The sequence below is a fragment of the Podarcis raffonei genome, chromosome 5 (assembly GCF_027172205.1).
Source record: "Podarcis raffonei isolate rPodRaf1 chromosome 5, rPodRaf1.pri, whole genome shotgun sequence".
NCBI lineage: Eukaryota > Metazoa > Chordata > Lepidosauria > Squamata > Lacertidae > Podarcis > Podarcis raffonei.
In genome coordinates this window covers 87,532,923-87,557,361 of record NC_070606.1, presented here as the reverse complement: position 1 = coordinate 87,557,361, position 24,439 = coordinate 87,532,923, and the positions used below count along the sequence as shown (strand labels likewise).

Genomic DNA, 24,439 nt, shown 5'->3' with positions numbered 1-24,439 from the left:
TCATTTGTTTCAATGAGTCTTTCACAAGAGATAAGTCTAAATCAATTACAATCAGCTTAATTATTGAGAGGAATGCTGTGGATTGATCGCTCTGGCACCAATATATCTGGGGCTGACCATCTATGAAAAGGTGGACAATGCTTGGGAGCTTCCAGAGACATTAAGGGAAACTTATACTTTCAATACAGGAATGCTGAAAATCATTAGGCCTTTGTTCTAAAACCTGTACCACCTGGATGATACTGGAGCCCAACTCCCATCAGCCCAAAGCAGCACAGTCACTGGTCAAGGAAGATGGGAATGGTAGTCCAAAAACACCTGGAGTGCCACAAGTTTCCCATCCCTGTTGCAGGTAGAACTCAAATCTTAAATGTGTGTAGCACAGAAGTCTGGCTTGTGTAGAGTCAGCTGGGAGCGCTTAATGGATTGTTCACAACTGATGTTCCTCTTCCAGGTATTTCAAACAACATCTGATCACTCCTGAGGAGCAACTTCATCTCCGGCTATTATGAGTGACATAAAAAGTAACAGGAACAAATACTCTGTATGGGGACAATTTAAACTTCAATATATCCATGAATAAGCCCCTTTGAACCATGTCGTCATGAATCTCCTGAACGCGTATAGCACTGAAATCTGAAACAGCACTCTTGAGATCCAGTACAATTATATTTCGAAATCAATGGTACTTTAAAAGCTGACATTTAACAGGTTCTTCCTGGTATTTTGTAATCACATGGTTCTAAGGAGAAAAAACCCAGTGCTAATAAAATCCCCACATGCTCCCATCAACACTGAACAATTTGATTCAAGTTTGCACCCTGACCTACAATTCTCCCTGTGTGTTCCCATGTGGGAATATCAGGCAATCAAGCTAAAATGTTTATTTAAGTCCCAAAGACAATTGAACTGTTAAGTAGAGATCAAAGCAACAAATTACGTGAATTATCCTCTAATTGCAAGCAATTGTCGTTATTATAGTATGCATATGTACTACTACAGCAGGGCTTGCTTCCGTTTTTGTTTTTCCCCCACTGAATGAATTGGGCTTATCTCTTTGCATCTAGCTTGTAGCTCAATAAAGCCATTATCTGATAAGTACTCCAGATTCAACAGCAAGCACATCTGAACCCTCTGAACCATGCCTGCAATTAATTTTCTGGAAGTTAATTTTCCTACTAAACACGACAGAGGAACAAACATCATTAGTTACTGCTCATTCTGAGACCATTATTCCTGGGAACCAACGGAATAACCTATGGGTCCCTATTCTAAGCGAAATGAAAAAAGTGCTTTAATTATTTTTTAGCATCACTATTCAAGGCATAAGCAAAAGTAAATGAAAATGCGATTGCTTGTTTGGCTCAAACGAAGCATGGATACCACAGGGAAAATACACTGAAAAACGGCTAGGAAACAGTGTTGTGCAAAGAGCTGGGACTTTCCGCATTCTCCATAAAATCGGCACATCTGATGCGGCCAAACAAATTATTTCCGGGGGGGGGGAGGAGAAATAGAGGAAGAAGTACAGAGAAACCCCTCCGTGTTCAAGCTGTGAGATGACATCAGCGCCTTTCTGTTCTTTGGCTCGCTTGGAACCTACTACCCTTGACCTCATTTGCCAACACGTCTGTTTGACTCCAATTGGCTGTGACGATGCATATGGTTCTGTTTACAGGCATGCACAATGTCATCATGTTAGTAGAAGGCCTTGATAACATCACATGGAGGGGAAGAAGGTCACCACAGCCGAAAGAGATGGCAGGGCAGGCCAAGGACAACAAGGGCAAAGGAGAAGGAAGAAAACGTCTCCAAAGAGAACAGCCTGAAAACCCATATTAGTATTTTCTGCAGTGAGAGAGCTGGTAATGAGAAGGAAGGAAGCTGTCTTTGGGGTGGGCTCCCTTTCCCGTGGGCCAAGCTGTTTTTATTCATTCATTTATTTATTCGTTTATTTATTCATTCATTCATTTTGTTTACTAAATTTCTGTACTGAAAGTAGCACAACACAAAACACTGCGATTCCATCAGACACCTTTCTACTTCCTTAACTTAAGTAATCAGCTATACTGGTTAAACATGAACACTTCAATTAAGTTATAATTCTTCATTAATTAAATCTAGCTCATGGTATCTATAATATCTAGGGGGAGAAACTTTCCAAAATAGTCAATTTGGCTCTTTCCCCTCCTTGTACTTTTGTTTCTTACTGAGTAAGAAACTAATATCCAGCATTTCAATTTCCCAATGTACAAAGCTAGCCCTGAAACATAAAGGGGATTGTACATGCTGAGGGTCCCAAGGGCTAGTTACACATGGCTGTGGTAGGTGCTAATCCCGACCATTTATGTTTACTTTACTTTCGCTACATACACCCCTGATTTGGAACATAGCTGGGTGAGGGCAAAGCCCAACAAACTATCCCAGAGTCACATGGACTTCATGAGCAAGGTTTCATCCCCAAAGGATCTCTTTGTGGAAATCCCTTCTTTTTCCTTCTTAATGACAGCCATTATCTTATAGCTTGGGTAGGCAAACTAAGGCCTGGGGGCTGGATGCGGCCCAATCGCCTTCTCAATCCGGCCCACAGACGGTCCGGTAATCAGGGTGTTTTTACATGAGTAGAATGTGTCATTTTATTTAAAATGCATCTCTGGGTTATCTGTGGGGCCTGCCTGGTGTTTCTACATGAGTAGAATGTGTGCTTTTATTTAAAATGCACCTCTGGGTTATTTGTGGGGCCTGTCTGGTGTTTCTACATGAGTAGAATGTGTGCTTTTATTTAAAATGCATCTCTGGATTATTTGTGGGGCATAGGAATTCGTTCATCCCCACCCCCAAAATAGTCCGGCCCCCCACAAGTTCTGAGGGACAGTGGACCTGCCCCCTGCTGAAAAAGTTATAGGAAAGACAATGCAGGGCTGTACATGGAAAATGTCTGCCCATCACCACCATAACCAACCTTTGGGGGGCATGAAAGATTATATGTGCACCCACCCAGAGATTGAGAGAGAGAGAGGACACTACACTATGCAAGCTGTCGATCTATACATATCTCTCACTACACCCCAACATTAGACCTTTATTTACCTTATTATGGCCCCATTCATGTAAAGGCGACTTCACAAGTACAGGACAGGTCCCTGCCCTGGGCAGATTACAATCTAAAATGTGAAATAGGATGGGGGGAATTGGAGGCAAGAGTACACAGCGGATGAATATGCATTTATTCTGTTACAATAGGGTATAGGGACCAAAGGGATATGCAAAACAGAAACACCACTTCAGCATCTGCAGAGAAACAGCTGAAACTTTTGGGTTCCGGCTGCGAGCTCAGCACATAATCACAACTCTGCAACATGCATTTGTTATTGCATTCCTTGCCTCTGCAAATATGGCACCTAACAATCATGTAATCCATTCTACGCAGGCGGCGGCCGGGTTTGTTTGTTTATTGCCCTGTCTCTCCAAATCACTCAAAAATTGCTTAACGAAATTACATACAGACAACAAAATATAAAAGCACTATTTCAGAAAACAGAGCAAAATAGCAGAGCAGAACAGCTTCTAAAATTCAAGAGTTTTAAATACGAGGAGTCAAATGCACCAGAGATACAGACAGAATCACGGCAACTGTCTTAAGATGATAAATTTGCCGCGGAAAGTTTGCTGAAATACTCCCAAGAAACAGGAAGAATTCAAACCCCTGTCTGTTGTTCCTACTATTAGGCATATTTGCCCTTTTGAAATCATTTGCACATTTAACTTCCCAGTTATTGCTGTCAACGACTTGGACTCAAGGGCATCCTGATCAAATTTGCAGATGACACCAAACTGGGAGGGGTGGCTAACACCCCAGAGGACAGGAACACACTTCAAAACGACCTTGACAGATTAGAGAACTGGGCCAAAACAAACAAGATGAATTTTAACAGGGAGAAAAGTAAAGTATTGCACTTGGGCAAAAAAAAATGAGAGGCACAAATACAAGATGGGTGACACCTGGCTTGAGAGCAGTACATGTGAAAAGGATCTAGGAGTCTTGGTTGACCACAAACTTGACATGAGCCAACAGTGTGACGTGGCAGCTAAAAAAGCTAATGCAATTCTGGGCTGCATCAATAGGAGTATAGCATCTAGATCAAGGGAAGTAATAGTGCCACTGTATTCTGCTCTGGTCAGACCTCACCTGGAGTACTGTGTCCAGTTCTGGGCACCACAGTTCAAGAAGGACACTGACAAACTGGAACGTGTCCAGAGGAGGGCAACCAAAATGGTCAAAGGCCTGGAAACGATGCCTTATGAGGAACGGCTAAGGGAGCTGGGCATGTTTAGCCTGGAGAAGAGGAGGTTAAGGGGTGATATGATAGCCATGTTCAAATATATAAAAGGATGTCACATAGAGGAGGGAGAAAGGTTGTTTTCTGCTGCTCCAGAGAAGCGGACACGGAGCAATGGATCCAAACTACAAGAAAGAAGATTCCACCTAAAGATTAGGAAGAACTTCCTGACAGTAAGAGCTGTTCGACAGTGGAATTTGCTGCCAAGGAGTGTGGTGGAGTCTCCTTCTTTGGAGGTCTTTAAGCAGAGGCTTGACAACCATATGTCAGGAGTGCTCTGATGGTGTTTCCTGCTTGGCAGGGGGTTGGACTCAATGGCCCTTGTGGTCTCTTCCAACTCTATGATTCTATGAAAGTAAAGCAAAAGTAATTTTGTAGTAAGGTGGCTCTTTCCATATTGCCAACAGGAGATGAAATGCAACCAAAATGAACCACCCAAAAAGGATGCAGATACTCTCCCGGTATGCCCAAGGAGGACCTTAAGGTTCATAAATAGCAACACCCTAGAGGTCCCGGGCCCTAAGGAAGTTAGATTGGCTTCAACCAGAGCCAGGGCCTTTTCAACTCTGGCTCCGGCCTGGTGGAACGCTCTGCCTCATGAGACCAGGGCCCTGCAGGATCTGATTTCTTTCCTCAGGGCCTGTAAGACAGAGTTGTTCCGCCTGGCCTTTGGCTTGGAGTCAATTTGATTCCCTCCCCCTCTTTCTTTTTTCCTTTCTTCTCCTGTGATGAGGCTGCATCTTAATGTTTCAATGTTTTAATGTTGTATTTTAATCTTGTTTTTAAGTTGTATTCATTCAACTTGTTTTTATTATTGCTTGTTAGCCACCCTGAGCCCGGCATTGGCTGGGGAGGGCGGGGTATAAATGAAATTATTATTATTATTATTATTATTATTATTATTATTATTATTATTATAATTATTATATGCACATTGCAACAGGAAATAAAATCCTGTCTGCTGCCCAGGTGCTAACTCCTGATGGGCAGGTTCGATGTACCTGGCTCTCCCTACAATATCTTAAAACAGAACTTGGACTGGGCAGCATGCCAACCAAAGGACGCCTTCAAATAGAGAAGTTCCCTCTGTAAATGTCCCATATTTTGGGGGCCCCACATTCCCTACTGCAAAGGAAAGGCATCTCTCAAAAGTTCAGCATGCAGACATTTTACACAAAGTGCAAAAAGACAATGCTGGTTGCGGTGGCAGTTCCAGCCCTTTTCCCAGTCAACATCCTTCTGGCCTCCTACGCATAGGCGCCAGAAGTAAACACAGTAATTTTATAATTCTCTAGACCTAAAAGCAGCAGGCACCACCTAACAGGATGGCAAAGTCTGTACACCAGCTATTTTAGGAAGGGGGAGGGGAGGGAGCCAAGAAAATTACATGATATTCTCGTACTTTATACCCCATGCTACTCGATACCCATGCACAAGTAAAGCAACGTTTTAGCTTAACCCAAATAGGTTTCAGGTTCTGCTGCTTTTTCTCTCTCTCTTCCTATTTCATTTCACAATTCTACTAACTAATTAGTCACCAATTAAATATATTCAACTTGGCAGCTGAATGATTCAAACATTCAAAATGTATGTCATTTCATCCCAGGGGAAATAAAAATGCTTCTTGCTACTTATGGATTTTTTAATATATAGTTTACAAGGGGAGGGGAAGTTGGCAAAATTCAAACGTACGAGTCATCATTCAAAAAAAGATTATGCCAGATTCACAGCTATGCTGAGTTAGCATCTTTTCGAAGCCGGTGCATTTAAAGTAAACAGCTGTAATCCTGCATTACTTGGGAGTTGAGTCACATTGAACTCACAGAGGGTAAAAATTGCAGAATCATAGTCATAGTTGGAAAGGACCTAGTCCAGCCTCCTGCAAGGCAAAAATCTCAGCTGAAACATCCATGGCAGGTGGCCATCCAACCTCTGCTTAAAAACCTCCAAAGAAGGAGAGTCCACCACCTGCTCTTACTGTCAGAAAGTTCTTCCTGATGTTTGGCCAGAATCTCCGAACTTGAATCCACTGGTTCGGGTCCTAGCCTTCGGAGCAGGAGAAAACAAGCTTCCTCCATGTGACAGCCCTTCAGATGTTTGAAGATGGCTATCCTATCTGCAATGACAAACCTAGACAGCATCTTAAAAAGTAGAGACATCACCTTGCCAACAAAGGTCCGTATAGTAAAAGCTATTGTTTTCCCAGTAGTGATGTATGGAAGTGAGAGCTGGACCATAAAGAAGGCTGATCGCCAAAGAATTGATGCTTTTGAATTATGGTGCTGGAGGAGACTCTTGAGAGTCCCATGGACTGCAAGAAGATCAAACACATCCATTCTTAAGGAAATTAGCCCTGAGTGCTCACTGGAAGGACAGATCGTGAAGCTGAGGCTCCAAGACTTTGGCCACCCCATGAGAAGAGAAGACTCCCTGGAAAAGACCCTGATGCTGGGAAAGATGGAGGGCACAAGGAGAAGGGGATGACAGAGGATGAGATGCTTGGACAGTGTTCTCGAAGATACAAACATGAGTTTGACCAAACCGCGGGAGGCAGTGGGAGACAGAAGTGCCTGGCGTGCTCTGGTCCATGGGATCATGAAGAGTCAGACACAACTAAACAACAACATCCTATCTGCTCTCAGCCCCCTCTTTTCCAGGCTAAACACACCGAACTCCCTCAACTGTTCCTCATAAGGCTTGGTTTCCAGATTGTTGATCATCTTGGTTGCCCTCCTCTGCACACGTTCCAGATTGTCTATATTCTTCGTAAATTCTGGTGACCAGAACTGGGCACAGTACTCCAAGTGTGGTCAGACCAAGGCAGAATAGAGTGGTACTGTTACTTCCCGTGATCTGGACACTAAACTTCTGTTGATGCAGCCTAGAATGGCATTTGGTTGTATCCAACAGAGTCATATTCTAGAGTAGACCCGCAGTAATCTAAGGCCTGATTGAATTGAAAAGGAGCACTGCTACAAAGAGCAGAATACAGTGGTACCTCTGGTTGTGAACAGGATCTGTTCCGGAGGCCCGTTCACAACATGAAAAGAGTGCAACTCGCAGCGGCGCATCTGCGCACGCGAGGCTTGCAATTTGCTGCTTCTGTGCATGAAGTCATTTTGCGCTTTTGCGCATGCGGCGAAACCCGGAAGTAACCCTTTCCGGTACTTCTGGGTCGCCGCGGGACATAACTTGAAAGAACGTAACATGAAGCAAACGTAACATGAGGTATGACTGTACACAATAGTATGGTTTGTGAGTTCCTATCCTTCCATACTTTACCTCATAAACTCCAACAGCTGCTAGATGTAAGAAAACCCCCAAGGCAGAATGTTTTAAAGACATTCCCCTCTGCAGGTAAAAAAAATTGAAAATATGCAAGATGTACAATGCGATAGTCTCAAGATCTGGTTGTACAAACGAAGCAGCACAAATCACTCTAGTCAGTTATAAATTAACATAGTTTGGTGGCCAAATTTGCACCATTGAATGGGGAAACGAATAAAATAGTACCAGTGGGAAAGTTGATTTAAATCCATTATTTTGTACCAGCCTTTTCTTCCTGCTGATTTAAGCCACCCTGACTTAAACGAACCACAATGGCTGTGCTCTGTCTCCTGGTCAGAGACAGTGTTCTGCGAATTACAGAATCATTATTGCACCTAACGTCTTCTATCAGGCTTCCCATAGGCACCTGGGAATCGGATGACGGACCAGAAGGGCCACTGTCCTGATCCAGCAAACCCTTATATGTTCTAAACAATACACCAGCAGCAGTTTCTTAAAAAAACAACAACACACAACTCAGTATAATTTTAAAATTTCAGAAAAGCCCACAATATTATATAATATGTGCCTATGAAATATGAAACACTCAGTGATCACATCCAAAATCTGAAGCAAAGGCTTTGGAATTAGAAAAAGAAGCATCCCCCTTAGGCAGAATATTTTAAAACTATTTTTTGGTACAATCGAGTCCATTTCCATATATTCTTTTCTTTTTTAAGTGTGCTTTCCGCCTGTCTTTTTATGAGCTTCGGTGATAAATCACGTGTGGAATGAATGCGTTTGCTGAACCCAGAAATAGATTTGAGTTTGGCAGAGACAGAAACACCAACATGGAGAGCTCGTTTTAGCTAAAAGCTTTGTGTTCCCACCAGTTTGTGTCGCCCTACAATCCATTAAACGTGATGGGAAGGGCACCCAGCTTTTCTCCCCCACCCACATTGTTAGGTGATAATGTGTTGTTTGTGTGTGTGTGTCTCACTTCCACAGTGCATTCATACCACCGTCTTCAGATATCTTTTCCACGAAATCTTGGCCTAGTCTCTTTTTCTCAGTGGAACTGAAATAAAACCTAAGTGTCCACATGTAAAGCTAAACTTCCCAACAATTCATTGTTGCCTTTGCAGGTAAAGCTAAACTATGGCATTACACACTTTCAGGCTTGCAAACTCACCTCTCCTTATTATGAGGGGCCAGGACACAATCAGAAACTTATACATCCGTCTTTTATTAACTTTGGGTTAGGTACTTAATTCGTTCCGGAGGTCCGTTCTTAACCTGAAACTGTTCTTAACCTGAAGCATCACTTTAGCTAATGGGGCCTCCTGCTGCCGCCGCGCCACCAGTGCATGATTTCTGTTCTCATCCTGAAGCAAAGTTCTTAACCCGAGGTAATATTTCTGGGTTAGCGGAGTCTGTAACCTGAAGCGTCTGTAACCTGAAGCATATGTAACCCGAGGTACCACTGTATATGAATGCCCTTTACTAAGTAAGACCATCGGTCCATCTCAGCCAGTTTTACCTACTTTGGCAGCAGTTTTCCAAGGTTTCAGCTCTTTCACTAACCTGATATACCCAATGTCAGGGGTTGGATCTGACCTTTCCACATGTAAAAAGCACATTCTACCACTGAGCCCAGGACGTGGGTGGCACTGTGGGTTAAACCACAGAGCCTAGGACTTGCCGATCAGAAGGTCGGCAGTTCGAATCCCCGTGACGGGGTGAGCTCCCGTTGCTCGGTCCCTGCTCCTGCCAACCTAGCAGTTCGAAAGCACGCCAAAGTGCAAGTAGATCAATAGGTACTGCTCCGGCGGGAAGGTAAACGGCGTTTCCGTGCTCTGCTCTGGTTTGCCAGAAGCGGCTTAGTCATGCTGGCCACATGACCCGGAAGCTGTATGCCGGCTCCCTCGGCCAATAAAGCAAGATGAGCGCCACAACCCCAGAGTCGGCCACAACTGGACCTAATGGTCAGGGGTCCCTTTACCTTACCACTGAGCACAGTATTTATCACCATGTGGACTCCTCCAGGCCCATCACAAGCAACCAATTAAGGGGTCTATCTCCAAGTGAATCAGGCTAAGCAGCCGCTGCAGCAAGATGAACACAGAATGCCAACTCTCAGGCCATTTCGGCTGATGCACACAGCCATTCTGACTTGCCAGTTTCATGATGACACCTATCGTAAGTTGACTGCTTTGGCATGCTGACCGGTTCAATGACTGCTCCATGAACACCGTGCCCTGGCAAAACCCATATGTTTGCACAAACTGATTATAACATTTTAAAAAAAGATAACCACAAGCAGCTTTCAGCTGCAAAACTCAAGGCCTACAAGTGCAAATGCACCCCCCACTTTCTAGATGCCGAAATCCCAATGGAGCAGAAAAGATTATTTATGTATGCAACCACAGCTGTGTGGATGTTATTGGCCCAGAGATGGAAAGAAGAATGGAAGATTAAGTTGATGGGTTATGCCAAAATGGCAAAAATGACTGGAAGAATCAGAAATTGGGAAGACCAAAGTTTTAACAAGGAATGGGGGGAAATTATAATTTATCTTAAAAAATCATTGAAAACAGTTAAAATCGTTAGTAGGACTGGAATAGCACTTCTAGTTTCATGGTGAATTTTGGACATAATGGAGTTGTAAAAGATCTGGATTATTATAAAAGATGCAGGAGGAAATGATTAACAATAGGACCCACAAAGAGGCGGAAGGAGGTCCAGGAGATTCTTTGGAATCTTATTTCTATGTTGTAGGTTGGATATGTGACTGTAAAATGTTGATCTGAAAAACCAAATAAGTAAATTTACAAGTGCATCCCCTACTAGTCTTGCATTATAACCACCAGGAGATAAATTAACCATCCCTACCTACCTTGAAGGGGTGGCAGTGGTGGTTTGGAAGAGGCAGGGGGTTAAGTAGCTAGCAAGGTACACGGTGTGGCAGGGCGGGGTCACACAAGTTGTGAAGGCCTAGGTTGAACCCAACTTTCCACCCCGAAATTAACACTCAGCTACAGAAGAATAAAACAGCTGTGTGGATTGTTTTATGTGAATGCAAAAATAGGCCCCAAGAAGAGGCACAATGGAAGACATACGAAGCTAATAAAGCGTGCTGAAGTGAGCAGTTGTTGTTACTATTTCGTAGGGAAGAATATGAGAGTTTGCTTTGACGGAGCAGCTGCCTTCGACCTTTGGTAAAATAATGCAGGAATCCTACCAAAATCCCGACATCACAAGACGACTCCAATGGTTTGCGGAGCTTGCGCAACCAGGCCTAGAGAGCTTCTCTGCCAAGACGCAGCCCCTTCTCCAGAACGCACCATACAATCCCCATGATAAAAGGTTTCCCGCACTGGAATGTCTAAACTAGAGACTAGGTTAAAACACAAATAGACTACTGACCCAAGCTATTTATTCCATCCTAACTTGAGGTCTTTGCTTACTGTAATTTGATGGTTTTAACTAAATCCGAGTGGACAGCAGGTTCTTTGACAAATAAGCCAGCGCCATATGGCTCAAGCTTTCTAGAGGGGGCCCACCGCAGAGACCGAACTGCCCCCTATGTCTGGATAAAGATACTCTCTTTTGAGCAAAAGCTGATGTCAGCTCGCTCGGTATTATAATACAAGCTGAGATCAACCTTAATCTAAAGAACAGAAGACTCGAGCACAGCACGCCTAGCCGATTTACAATCTTCATTTGCTTTTCCAAGGGTCCCATCCTGTAAGGTCCTGGGCGCCTTTGGCACTCAACCAGCAAAGCACTTAACCAAGGGTTTCGCCGTAATCCTGTGGATCAACTCGGTTTGGACTATGCATTTGCCTAAAGTGCAGCGCGAACTCTGAAACGCTTGGCTGTGTTCAAAAAGAGTACACAGAGCATCTTAAAAAAACAAAACACCCAAACCTTAAGTTGAGTCATCCAAGTGGATTCTGACTATAATTCTGGGTTGTTGGCAAAAGACGTATTTATTAGGCAGCAGAAATATTTACACAAAGAGACTGTTCTCCCCAACATGTAATCTGTATACAGTACCTATATGAAGACCAGGAAGATGGAAGAGCGATTGGGGAATGCAGGAATTGATACCTCCCAGAAACTACTGGAACTCATGGCACCACCAAGAATTAAACGCTTAGGAGCAAATCAACCCATGGTTGCTGGCTGCAGGTATGTGGGGGCTCCACATGGCCACAACTGGACCCGCGCCAGTCGCAAAAATGTGCCTGGCTAATTCTAGCACTGGTTAATATCCGCAGAAGAGGTCCTACAGAGTGTGCCTTCATGGAATCTGCTAACCTTTCTGTTGGGGGGGGGCTGTGCTGCTAGTGTTGCATAGGAAGCTGCCTTTCACTGAGTCACGACTAGTGGGGTCTTGCTAGCTCAATACAGTCTACACTGACTGGCAGCAGCTGTGCAAGGTTTCAGAGAAGGAGTCTCTCCCTGACCTACCCGGATATGGATTCGCACAGCACAGCGGTGCAAAACTGCAGAGCTCAGGCTGGAAGCCCCCTCCCGTCTGCAAGCTGCTCCGATGGGCAGAAGTCTATTTTGGCATTAATCAGTACCCAAATTACTATGATTCCAATAGTACTACTAAAAATAATACTAGTGCAAAGTCAGGAGCCCAGGCTATGCAGCCTGAATCTCTGCGACATCTTGCGACAGGAAGAAGAAAATAACACTAAACTGAGGATGACATAAGGGCTAATGGACCGTATTATCCAAATCGAACAGTAGGGGAAATTCCATTCCAAATTTATCTCCTAATGGCAGGTCACCATAACGACCGAAAAATCATTGGCAGAAGGGAGTGCATTTATTAAGCAAACACCTTATTTTTCCCCCCTTCACTTGATTGTGCGCATATGTGTGTGTGTGTGTGTGTGTGTGTGTGTGTGTACACACCCACACACCGTGTCCAAACAAAGGGAAAAAAGAAGGTGCCTTCATGTTGACTGGCCTGCTAAACCTGGACAGCCAGAAAGTTAGCGGAGTCTTAAATTTATTTCTCATCCTGTGAGTGATTCATCCTTCTGCCCCTCTCCTCTGCAGCAGCGCACTGTAGCTGCTCTGTTCTGCTCCAGTTGTGGGAAGCCACGTCAGCAGGAAATCATGCTGATTGCCAGGTCACATACATGACTGTCTGGAGCAGTCAGTGCACAGCACATGCAGCGCACAGTCCTGCTCTCCTCCTCCTTTCCACAAATGAAAAAAAGCTGTGAACGTCCTGGAAAGGAGCCCGATGCAATGAATGTGCTGGTCGCTACTAGGTACATACAGAATAATCCACGGTTTCACGTCGACTTTATGCTCGAAGTTTCCATATTCCAGAGTTCCAAAAACATTTCCATTCACACAGAGAATATCCATCCTCTCCCCTCCCCAACCCAGTCTTCGAATATGTACTGTACAGCAGCCAAGCAGAGATATTTGGAAAAGATTAATATAAGCCAAATCAAACTTCGCAGCTTTTATTATTTTTTTAAAGCTAACTAGCACTGGGCAATTGCATGAAGCAACGAGTGAGATTAGTTCGCCAGGCTTAAACTTAAGCCTTGAAAAGGGGGACGGGAGAGACAAAGTAATGTATCCTCATGGCAAGGAAAAGCATCCTTCTGTATGCATCTGTCGCATTTACAAGCTAGCCTATATTTCAAGTTTCATTGTGAAGCACACTGGCAACTGCTAAGGTGCTACTATTAAAAAAAACCAACAACGCCACAATGCATAAGGAAATGTTGTAATTGCTGCCCATCTCGAACTAGACACATGTTGAACATCCATGTTCATCTTCAAAGGAATATTCTTCAGCATCTGATAAATAAACACAATGCCAAAACCAGAATTCAAGCATAATCTAGCCCCACCGGAAAGCAGCTACCCAGCAGATCACCTTGTTCAATCATTAACGCCGTTGCCTAGTCACAAAAGGAGCTGCTCCAACCAGGTTTCACTAATGTGCTTTTAGTAGATAAGAAGAAAAAAAAAACCACACAGTCTTGCAGATTTGTAATTTCGGGTTTACTCGGGTGTGGAAATGCTGGGGAAAAATAGGAAAGTGATAGAATGGATTTTGGCAAAAAATCAGACGAACACTACTGGAAAGTCTAACCCTGCAATGTTATGCAGTATCTACGTAACATAATGTTGTATAAACCTTCTTGCTAATACAGTGGTTGGTCCACCCCAAGCTAAAGTCAATCTGCTCACAAAAATATCTAAACTCAGCAAGAATGATGTATAATTAGTAGTGAGCTGCAACTGTGTGTTTGTTTTAATAAGGTAGTGTCCTGATGTGATTATTCCAATGAGGCAGACCCAGCTGAAGAAAATTTAGGGATTTTAAAATGCTAGAAAAGATAATTTACCAAAAAGGAATAAACCACACAAGCCTGGTTAAAAAAAGAAACCCACAAAGAATGATATGGAGTCTGCAAACAGAACAGACATAAATATTTTGGCTAACACAGTATGACCATTTGGATAGGAGCACAGGACAAATACAATCACATGTTGTTTGGTTGGGGCTCCAGACCTCCAAGGTAGCTTTGGAGACCAGGCATCTGATACAGTGTAAATTTTGATCAACAAAAGAATCAACAAAATTTTAATTGCACTAGCAAACCAGGCAATCACCAAGATGACAAATGATAAACTGGACAGGCGTTGCTTTTCCAAGTTTAGCAAATGAACTGCTTATTTTTGATAAGATGGGAATGCAATCAAAGGCAGAGAGAAAGGGGAAGGCTCTTCGCAGTATGCTGCTAATTCAAATTCTCTGATGTTCCAAGGCTATTTAGATAAACAAGGTTCCATTTTCTTCAGACTATTACCCTCCCTCCCACTTCTCTCTCTCAAGGTGGAAACCCATAATAAAATCCTACTGAAAAATCAGTGCAAGGCTTATTTTCGCTGTAACAGAATCAATGAGCAGAGCCAAAGAGTCAAGAATGGTTTTTCTGCTAGGTTATTTATGTGTTGAGGCAGCAACAAGACGAAAAATACTTCATGAGGAGAAAGTCTCAGGTAGCTGCGAGGAACTTTTATGTCTGACTATCCGCCTTAAAAACAACAACATCAGAGTCAGAGCCGCAGGGTGAAAGAAAGAAGTGAAAATTTATAAAGAATAATATTGTCCGATTGCTTTAGGACAAGTTTGGTCAATAGTATGTCAGCATATTAGACCAAGATATAAGTGATCCTTTCGCCCATGCACACAGGTGCTAAACAGCAGAATAGAGGAGATTTTGCCAGATGCAGCAGAGATCTACCAAAGTTATCTCCTCTAATCATTTTACAGGCAACCTGTCCCTTCACACATGGTCAGTCAAAGTAGAAAGCAAACAATGCATAAGGGAGAGTGAAATGGATGACTGTCTCCTGCCAGAATTTAAGCCTTAGGTGGAGTTTGCTGCCTGCTTTGGACTACATCCCCAAGAAGACTTGGTCCTGGTGTAGAAAGGGTCTCTGCTGGGCTCACATCATCCAATGCTTAATGGCTTCATGCCCTCTTTAACTATCTTTAAGTATTTGACTGGGGGCGGCCGCCGAGACCACATAACACCAATCCTGAAAGACCTACATTGGTTCCCAGTACGTTTCTGAGCACAATTCAAAGGTTCTGACCTATAAAGCCCTAAACAGCTTCGGCCCAGTATACCTGAAGGAGTGTTTCCACCCCCATCGATCAGCCCAGACACTGAGGTCCAGCTCCGAGGGCCTTCTGGTGGTTCCCTCCCTGCGAGAAGCAAAGCTACAGGGAACCAGGCAGAAGGCCTTCTTGGTAGTGGCCCTGTGGAACGCCCTCCCATCAGATGTCAAGGAAATAACTATCTGACTTTTAGAAGATATCTGAAGGCAGATCTGCTCACGGAAGCTTTTAATATCTGAAGGACTATTGTATTTTAATATTTTGTTGGAAGCCGCCCAGAATGGCTGGGGAAACCGAGCCAGATGGGCAAAGTATAAATAATAATAATCTCCATCACCATCATCCTTATTCTGCAGGGGAATAGTTCATTATTATTACACCTGTATACCTGTATGGCCTGCTGCAAGCCTGGGGTGCAGTACGTTCTGAAAGAATCTGGCAAAGGTTTTGAATAGGCCAATAATATGATTTTTATCAGACTGCCCATCAAATTCGTGAGTATATTAGCCACCAGGAGACTTTCACTACAGCTACTGCTCTACTCACAGGTAGAAGCAGTCCTGAAACCAGCTGGCCATCGGAATATGCCAGGAATGTTGAGGGAGCAGCACACCAATGGCATTTGGTGATGTACCTCAATGCCCCACTGAGCTTCAATAGCATGCACAAGTTGGGGTAGCTGGAATTTAAAGGGGGGAAATAGGAGAGGACCCGTTTGCTAGGTCTAATACACTAGGGAGCGTGTCCTCTGAATCATTCACCAATTGCTTCTTGTTGGGGGGGGGGGCGTCAAGAATCTTCCCTCCCCGTCCATCAACTTCTCTTAGAAATTAGCAGGTGAAGCTTCTTATGTTTGGAGAGAAGCAATTTCACCACTAAGGTCCTAGGCCAGCTATAAAGTTGGTAATTCTACCAAAATCGGGACGCGGGGGGCAGGAGAAATCCTTCTTTGCAGAATGTGGTTACTACTTGAGCTTCTATAATAAAATCAATATTATCACTGCTAGGCGGCATTGTTCCTTATGCGTTGCAGAGGTACGGGTGATTCATCTTGTCACCATTTGTTCAATGCATTTCTTGTTAATAAAAGCTATCATCTACTTCATATGTTCTGCTCATTTCTGTCCTGGGATATCACATTCCTCATTACAACCACAGATCTGATCTCAACCTATAATGTGTGTGCTAGTTTGCAAAATAATTTGTTGGAACTATTATGAAGCGCCTCAAGCAGAAAAACCCGGCAAGTTGATTAGCGATTGTGTGACTTTTCGGCCAAACTGGGCTCAGAGAAGTCAGGAAGTTTGGAAGAGTCCAAACTGCAGGGGAGCTTTCTGACGCCTGAGATTCCTCTTCCACGGTGACCAAGATGAGGGCAAGAGGATGCCCCACATGCCCTGTCTGCCTCTCCCACCACAAACTCGTCCTGCCACACCCTAACAGCCAAAACACACTACTTTTCTTAAGAAGGAAGAGTAAAGGTGTCAAATCTTTGGCTCTGTGGCTTCCCACCAACTCTGTTCCCCCGCTCTCCAATCCATCATCGCCCAAAATAATGGCCAGTGAAATGAACTCGGGAAGTTGTGGCTTGTTTGAGGGCACACTGCTTGGGGTGACCATGGAAACGGGGGGTAAGAAAGGGAGGCATCATCTCATCCCTGTCAGCACTGCTAATCCAGAGGTATTGGGGGGTGTATTTGAATACCTGGGAGGAGCAGGGATGGTTATGGGTGGCAGCAGAGGCGCAGGATGACACCTTCTGACTTGAGAATCCTTTTGCATTTACAGTGATACCTTGGTTGTCGAATTTAATCAGTTCCAGGAGTCCATTCCTACTCCCAGAACCATTCAAAAACCAAGGTGTGGGGTTCCAATTGGCTACAGGAGCTTCCGTCAATCAATCGGAAGCCGCGTCGGACGTTCAGCTTCCCAAAAACATTCGCAAACCAGAACACTTACTTCCGGGTTTGCGGCATTCAGGAGGCGATTTGTTCAGGAGCTAAGCCGTTCGACGACCAAGGTACCACTGCACTCTTGATTTTGTGGAAGAAACGGGAGGGAAACAAGATCGACGGGCAGAAGCCTCTCCTTAAAAGTTAACGATAAACTGTCCTTGGGGTTTTCAGGGAAGCAAATCCCCTTTCAAAAGATTTGCACTTAAGAAGAAGGAAAAACCCCAGTAAGGCACTAAAAACATATAAGCTTCAGGATTCACTTTCATGTGCAGGAAAATGACACATGGCAGATATTTTATGACTTGCTCTTTACTGTACTCCGGAAACTCCGGCTGTGTAATCATTTACGAGGGGTGGGGGATCCCACTGCACTGTAAAGGGCACCTTTAGCATATTGACAAGATCCTACAAGCCTCACAGATAGATAGGATCCAAAATAGGAGTGCAGCACACTGGCCCATTCTTCAACAAGAGATATCATCCTTGGCAAGGGATAAAGAGCTCCTGCTCTTTGCTTGGTGTTAACGACCCATAAAGCACAATTATACAGACACCCTGTTTCCTCTTTCGCGCTGCTAAGTTACTAGGGACAGGTGCAGAGGTAAGGGACTGGAAAGTGATTGATGGTGAACCACCAACCCTAGTTAGTTTTAGCATTGTGCTGACATAAGCCAGAACCATGATTGTGCATAGCACAGAATGGGATGGAAGTTTTCGCTCAGCACGCGTAAGAACCTATAACCCTATATATGCACCACCGTGAGTTTCATGTTAAGGCAGGTAGGCTATAAATGGGAGACGTGCATTAAACCTTTCATTTATCTCTATCTCCACCAGCCATTTTGTCTGGTTCTAATGCCAGGTTTAAAAATAAAATAAAAATGGCACGTGCTGGGTGGCAGCCAGTCAGGCCGGTCTGCAGCTAGCCAAAAGGCAACCCGTTGTGCCCATATTTCAACACACCACCGCCTTTCTCCTTGAAGGGAACGAGCGTTTAGAACGGAGGGGAGCGCCGAAACTCAAAACGCTAACACAAATGTTTCCCATTAAAATTCAATCAACACTACAGCCAGACTACCAACTGAGACCGGGATCTGACTGATCGGAGAATGTCACCGGCTTTTCAAGACCGAGAACTGAAAAGAATACCGAGAAAGACTCAATAAAAATACTCTATACAGAAATGTCATAATCTTAAACACATGTGCGTAAATGGAATGTGCGCACATGGACGTTTTTATTTAGAGCTACGCACAGGGGGCCAGAGATTGAGGCGAAGAGCTCTGCATTTGGGTAGGGGCTTGGCCTTCCCTCCCCCCCCCCAATGCCTGGACTGCGCTTCTTTTCACCGTTAGGCCTTTAACAACATTTCTGAAATGTTGCTCTGATTGTCTAAAATGGGCAGCAGCCGTGGGAATTTTAAATGCGTTGGATCTGAGCACAGGATAGTAGACAACGCTATGAGCCAGCCTTCCAGTGTTCAGATGCTGCACCAGAACCTACTGGTTCAAATTACAAGGAAGGGAACGTTGCTAGTGTGGTGTAGTGGTTAAGGGCGGTAGACTCGTAATCTGGTGAACCGGGTTCGCTTCCCTGCTCCTCCACATGCAGCTGCTGGGTGACCTTGGGCCAGTCACACTTCTCTGAAGTCTCTCAGCCCCACTCACCTCACAGAGTGTTTGTTGTGGGGGAGGAAGGGAAAGGAGACCGTTAGCTGCTTTGAGACTCCTTCGGGTAGTGATAAAGCGGGATATCAAATCCAAACTCTTCTTCTTCCTCCTCACTGTATGGCCTGTTCAACAGCAGAACAAACTGCCTATGGAGGCGGTGGACTCTCCTTTGTCCAACTGCACTAGCTATCAATTAGTTTCCAGGCCCAACTCAAAGTGCTGGTATTGACCTATAGAGCCTTAAATACAAATACCTCAAGGACCGCCTCTCTCCATATGAACCTGCCCAGACCCTGAGATCACCTTCTGAGGCCCTTCTTCGTGTGCCTCCTCCATGAGAGTTCTGGAGCGTGGCAACACAAGACTGGGACTTTTTTGCAGTGGCTCCCCATTTGTGGAATGCTCTCCCCAGGGAGGCTCGCCCGGCGCCTGCATTATATACCTTTAGACGCCAGGCAAAAACATCCCTCATCTCCCAGACCTTTGGTTGACTGACATCCAACGCCCTTTTAAAATGTGGTGTGTTTTTCTTGAGGGGTAGCAGGAGTATTAGGTTGTTTTTGGTTTTATTATTTATTTTGTGATTTTATATATGTTGTAAACCACCTTGAGACCAGGGGGAGATAGAAGGCGGTATGCAAATTTAATAAATAATAACAATAACAATAATTTTAAGCAAAGGTGACTAATCAAGGCTGCTGCAACAGCAGCTCTGCATCTTATGATGCAGGTAAATTCTCCTATGAAGCCAGACGCAAGTGCCTTAATACTGAAAACTCTGGCAACTTGCAACAGCTGGAGCTACAACTAGGGCCTGGGGCTGTGGATTCTGAACATCGGACATCAATAGGTAAGTCACAAGTCCAAGCCATCTCAATTTGCTGCTTTTCGTTTCTACTTAATAGGGAGGGAGGGTGAGGTGGAAAAAAACAACACACACACACAAATGGAAATCGTTTGATGAGCTTATTCGACTGCAGGTCACGAATGAATTGCTTCTTTCTTAATACTGAGCTCAAATGATTAGCTTTCTTGCTTTCATGATCACTGGCTTCAAGCAAGGAGGGGAAAAATAAAGTATAAAACACCATAGCCCCTGGGTAGACTTATTTACCATGAATGACTCACACAGAGTTATGCATGACTGCAAGCAGCCACCTTCCCCCAAAACTGGCAACGTTACAGGGAGCATTTTTATTTTAAATAAAAGTGGTGAAGGTGTGAGCTTCACTTGGGAAGGTTTCGCCATTACAGTGAGAAGCACAAATGCGCTTTTCTTCAGCATTAGGCATGAATTATATATTGATCCAACACCTCAGATGTGGCCATAGTGAAGAAAATCTAACCTGACATTTTGCTTACTGGTTTTCCTCGTCTCTCTTTAGGGACAATGGGTGATATTATTAAAGGCAGAGGTTTGATAGAACTCCCAATTCCCGACTGTCACAGCTAGGGGGGCATCCACCTGAAGTTGCCACATCGAATGCCCACCTCCTGTATGCTAAACTGGGTAAAAAATGTAAAGGGACCCCTGACCATTAGGTCCAGTCGTGACCAACTCTGGGGTTGCGGCGCTCATCTCGCTTTATTGGCCAAGGGAGCTGGCGTACAGCTTCCGGGTCATGTGGCCAGCATGACTAAGCCACTTCTGGCGAACCAGAGCAGCACACGGAAACGCCGTTTACCTTTCCGCCAGAGCGGTATCTATTGATCTACTTGCACTTTGATGTGCTTTCGAACTGCTAGGTTGGCAGGAGCAACGGGAGCTCACCCCGTCATGGGGATCTGAACTGCTGACCTTCTGATCGGCAAGTTCTAGGCTCTGTGGTTTAACCCACAGCGCCACCCGCATCCCTAAAACTGGGTAAGATGAGGGTTTTATTATCCTTTTATCCTACCGTTTATCACAAGATCTTTGGGCGTTTCACAGAATAAAATACAAGATAAAAACATAAGTAGCAACAAAGCAATAACCTTCCCCACTTCCCAAAAACGCATTTAAAAGACTGAAGAATATGAATCAGCCCAAGGCCTGGTTGAAGAGGAACGTTTTCGCCAGGCGCCTAAAAATTATATAATGAAGACGCCAGGCATACCTCCCTGGGGAGAACATTCCACAAATTGGGAGCCACTATAGAGAAGGCCCCGTTCTAATTTTGCCAACCTCCACACCTTATGTGGAGGAGGCACACAAAGAAGAGCCTCGGGTAATGATCACAAGAGTCTGGGATGGCTTATATGATGAGAGAAGGTCCACATGCACATAATGTATGTGTCTAAACCACCCATGTTACCCTCACAACAAACCAGTGCAGTGAGTCCATTTGGCAGAGAGTGACTGGCACAGTTAAGTTTCATGACGAAGAGGAATTTGAACCCAGGTCTCCCAGGCTAAAGACTTGCACTCTAGCCATTCCACCACATTACCTCCTTCCTCACCATAAATAGGGCAGTTGCTATGGAGTCAAGGAGTTGGGGGGGCCTTTTAGGTCAACCTTCTGCCTGGAAGCCCTCCAAAAGATGGCTGCCCACACTCTGCTCAAAGACCCCCAACGTCTGCCCAAATGGAGAAGAACAGGAGCTGGGGAACATTAGTCCCTCAAGATGTTCCCATTACTGTTGTTTCGTTTATGAATATCTTCCCACAAGGCACCTCAAAGGGATTTGCGATGCAGCATATATAAAACAGTTACATATACAAAAAACAGGTGAACAGCACAAAATCAATTCAAAACCAAGGCAGCTATTGAGTGAGGTACAGATTTTGGAAGACTCGCTGAAGGAGGAATGCATGTAGCAGACTCCAAAAAGACAGCAGAGAAGAAGAAGAAGAAGAAGAAGAAGAAGAAGAAGAAGAAGAAGAAGAAGAGTTTGGATTTGATATCCCGCTTTATCACTACCCTAAGGAGTCTCAAAGCAGCTAACATTCTCCTTTCCCTTCAACAAACACTCTGTGAGGTGAGTGAGGCTGAGAGACTTCTGAGAAGTATGACTGGCCCAAGGTCACCCAGCAACTGCATGTGGAGGAGCGGGGAATCGAACCCTGTTCACCAGATTACAAGTCCACCACTCTTAACCACTACACCACACTGGCTCTCATAGAAGGAGCATGTCTGGTATGCAGTGCGGAGGGCAGGAGTTCTAAAGGTAGGTTGGTGCAACCCCAACTAAAGGCCCAAATCTGATGTTGTGCTAAGTAGACTTCCTGATAGGATGGCATCTGCAGGATGCCCTCTCCTGCAAAACACAGTGATTAGTTGGGAACCTAGAGGATGGATGAATTTTTAAGGCATCCTGGTCCCAAGCTGCATAGCCCTTGGAGCACCAGTACCAGCCCAGTAGCTAACTGGTATCCCATGCAATTCTTTCAGCGCTGGTGTAATATCATGGGGTTAGTCCATCCCAGTGAGCAGTTGACCATCCATATCTTGCACCTTCTGCAGCTTCTGGGCTAGCCCCAAGAAGTCCAGCCACCATGCCAAAGGCAACAGGACCTTCTTGAAGTTCATGCACCTGCCTAAGGGACTCTCTTATGGAGCAGTGGTCCAGCTCCAAATAAAATAGCGTCTTCGAGGGCTGCGAAGCCGAACTGCAAATCATCCACGCTTCCTCTAAAAGTTTGGCAAACTGAAAATATTTAAGGCTGTCAGATGCACCTTCGTGAACAATGCTTAATTTTCGTTGGTGAAAGGACAGAGTGAAAGCAATGGATCCACGGGTGATCAGCCAAGGATATTAATTGGGCAGACATGTGCTTTCCACATAAAACAGGAATGTTCTCTTAATAAAGGCTTCCTTACCTTGAATGCACTGAAGAGTCCCATCTTCTCCCCTTATTGTAAAAGTTTCACCTGGATTAACTTGGACAAAAATGACCTGCCAAAATAAAGAACCTGATGTCAGAATCTTATAAAGAACATATCCATGAATTGTATGTATTCTTTCCAGAACATAGGCATGAAACAAGATATTTGAGGGGGGAGGACTGTGGGACTTAACTAAATCATCGTTTCCCAACCTGAAACCCTCAATATGTTGTTGAGACTCCAAATCCCATCAGCCCCAGTCAACATGGCCGATGACCTGGGATGAAGGGACCTGTAGCCCAAAACATTTCGGAGGCCAACAGCTTAGGGAAAGTTAAACTAGAGAAGTCCTGGAATTATTTATTTTTTATTAAATTTCTATATTGCCCTTCATCCGAGGATCACAGGGAGGGTTACAATATAAAAACACAGAAATACATGACATAACAATATTGGATACAAAAGAAAGCCAGCGTGGCTAACAACAGAATAGAAGATGTTAGAATACAAAAGTATCGCCTGAAAGAAAAACGCACATGTTCCGTCAAGCCAAAATATAAATCTGCAATAAGGCAAGCCAAGACCAAACAGTTGAAGGGGGGAGGGACATATTTTTTTAAACTGATGCTAAGCAGAAAACAAGCCAGGGAAGCAATGGTACTATGGTAATACAGTGGTGCCCCGCAAGACGAATGCCTCGCAAGATGAAAAACTCGCTAGACGAAAGGGTTTTCCGTTTTTTGAGTCGTTCCGCAAGACGAATTTCCCTATGGGCTTGCTTCGCAAGACGAAACGTCTTGCGAGTTCTTGCGAGTTTGTTTCCTTTTTCTTAAAGCCGCTAAGCCGTTAATAGCCGCTAAGTCGCTAAGAGCCGCTAATAGTCGCTAAGAGCCGCTAATAGTCGCTAATAGCCGTGCTTCGCAAGACGAAAAAACCGCAAGACGAAGAGACTCGCGGAACGGATTAATTTCGTCTTGCGAGGCACCACTGTAACAAGTAATAGTGTGAAGAAAGACTGGGAAATGGAGAGAAATTTTATTAAGGACCAGACCCCAGCAATATTGCTCCTTTAATCCCAACACTGGCTTTTTGTCTGTTCCTGGATCGGCAAATACTCCTCATCCATATCTTAACAGCCTCTGTAACCTTTCCCCCGCCCATTTCTTTACTTTCCCCCTGTATCCTGTTACATCCCTGCCCTGCAACCGTCCCTCCTCTAGCAGCATAACACCTTTGGCACAATCCCTTAGGCCAGAAAGGCCATAGAAAGGAAGGTACCATGGACGCTCGAGTTGCGAACGTGATCCGTGAGGGAGGCACGTTTGCAACCCGCAGCATCCGCAACCTGCAGCACCGCATCTGCGCATGCATAAAATGCAATCTGGTGCATTTGCGCATGCGCGAGCGCCAAAACCCGGAAGTAACCGGTTCCGGTACATCCAGTTTTCAACATGTCCATAACCCAAAAACGTGCAACCTGAAGTGTCTGTAACCCGAAGTATGACTGTATACCTAACTAAATAAATGCACACTCCACCCCTGTTCTGTCTTGCTATCATCTTCCTCCTCTCTCCTTTCACAGTCTCACCTGTGTCCAATTCTAGACTGCCAGGTCTTCAGGGCAGGGGACTGCCCTCTAACATTTTGTAGAGAGCAATGCTCTTAGATGTCACTATTGCACATACATGCAACAGTATGCTATCGGGAGTGGGGGTGGGGTGGG

At 44.5% G+C, this 24,439-nt stretch overlaps 1 protein-coding gene across 1 annotated transcript in view; it reads right to left on the bottom strand.

Annotated features, from left to right (window-relative positions):
- FNDC3B (fibronectin type III domain containing 3B) overlaps nucleotides 1–24,439 on the bottom strand; it is a 267,953-nt gene that overhangs the window by 154,067 nt on the left and 89,447 nt on the right. Inside the window, exon 3 of the mRNA XM_053390554.1 lies at nucleotides 22,711–22,786. Within this exon, the coding sequence (XP_053246529.1) occupies nucleotides 22,711–22,786 (76 nt within the window). The remainder of the gene's footprint in view (nucleotides 1–22,710; nucleotides 22,787–24,439) is intronic.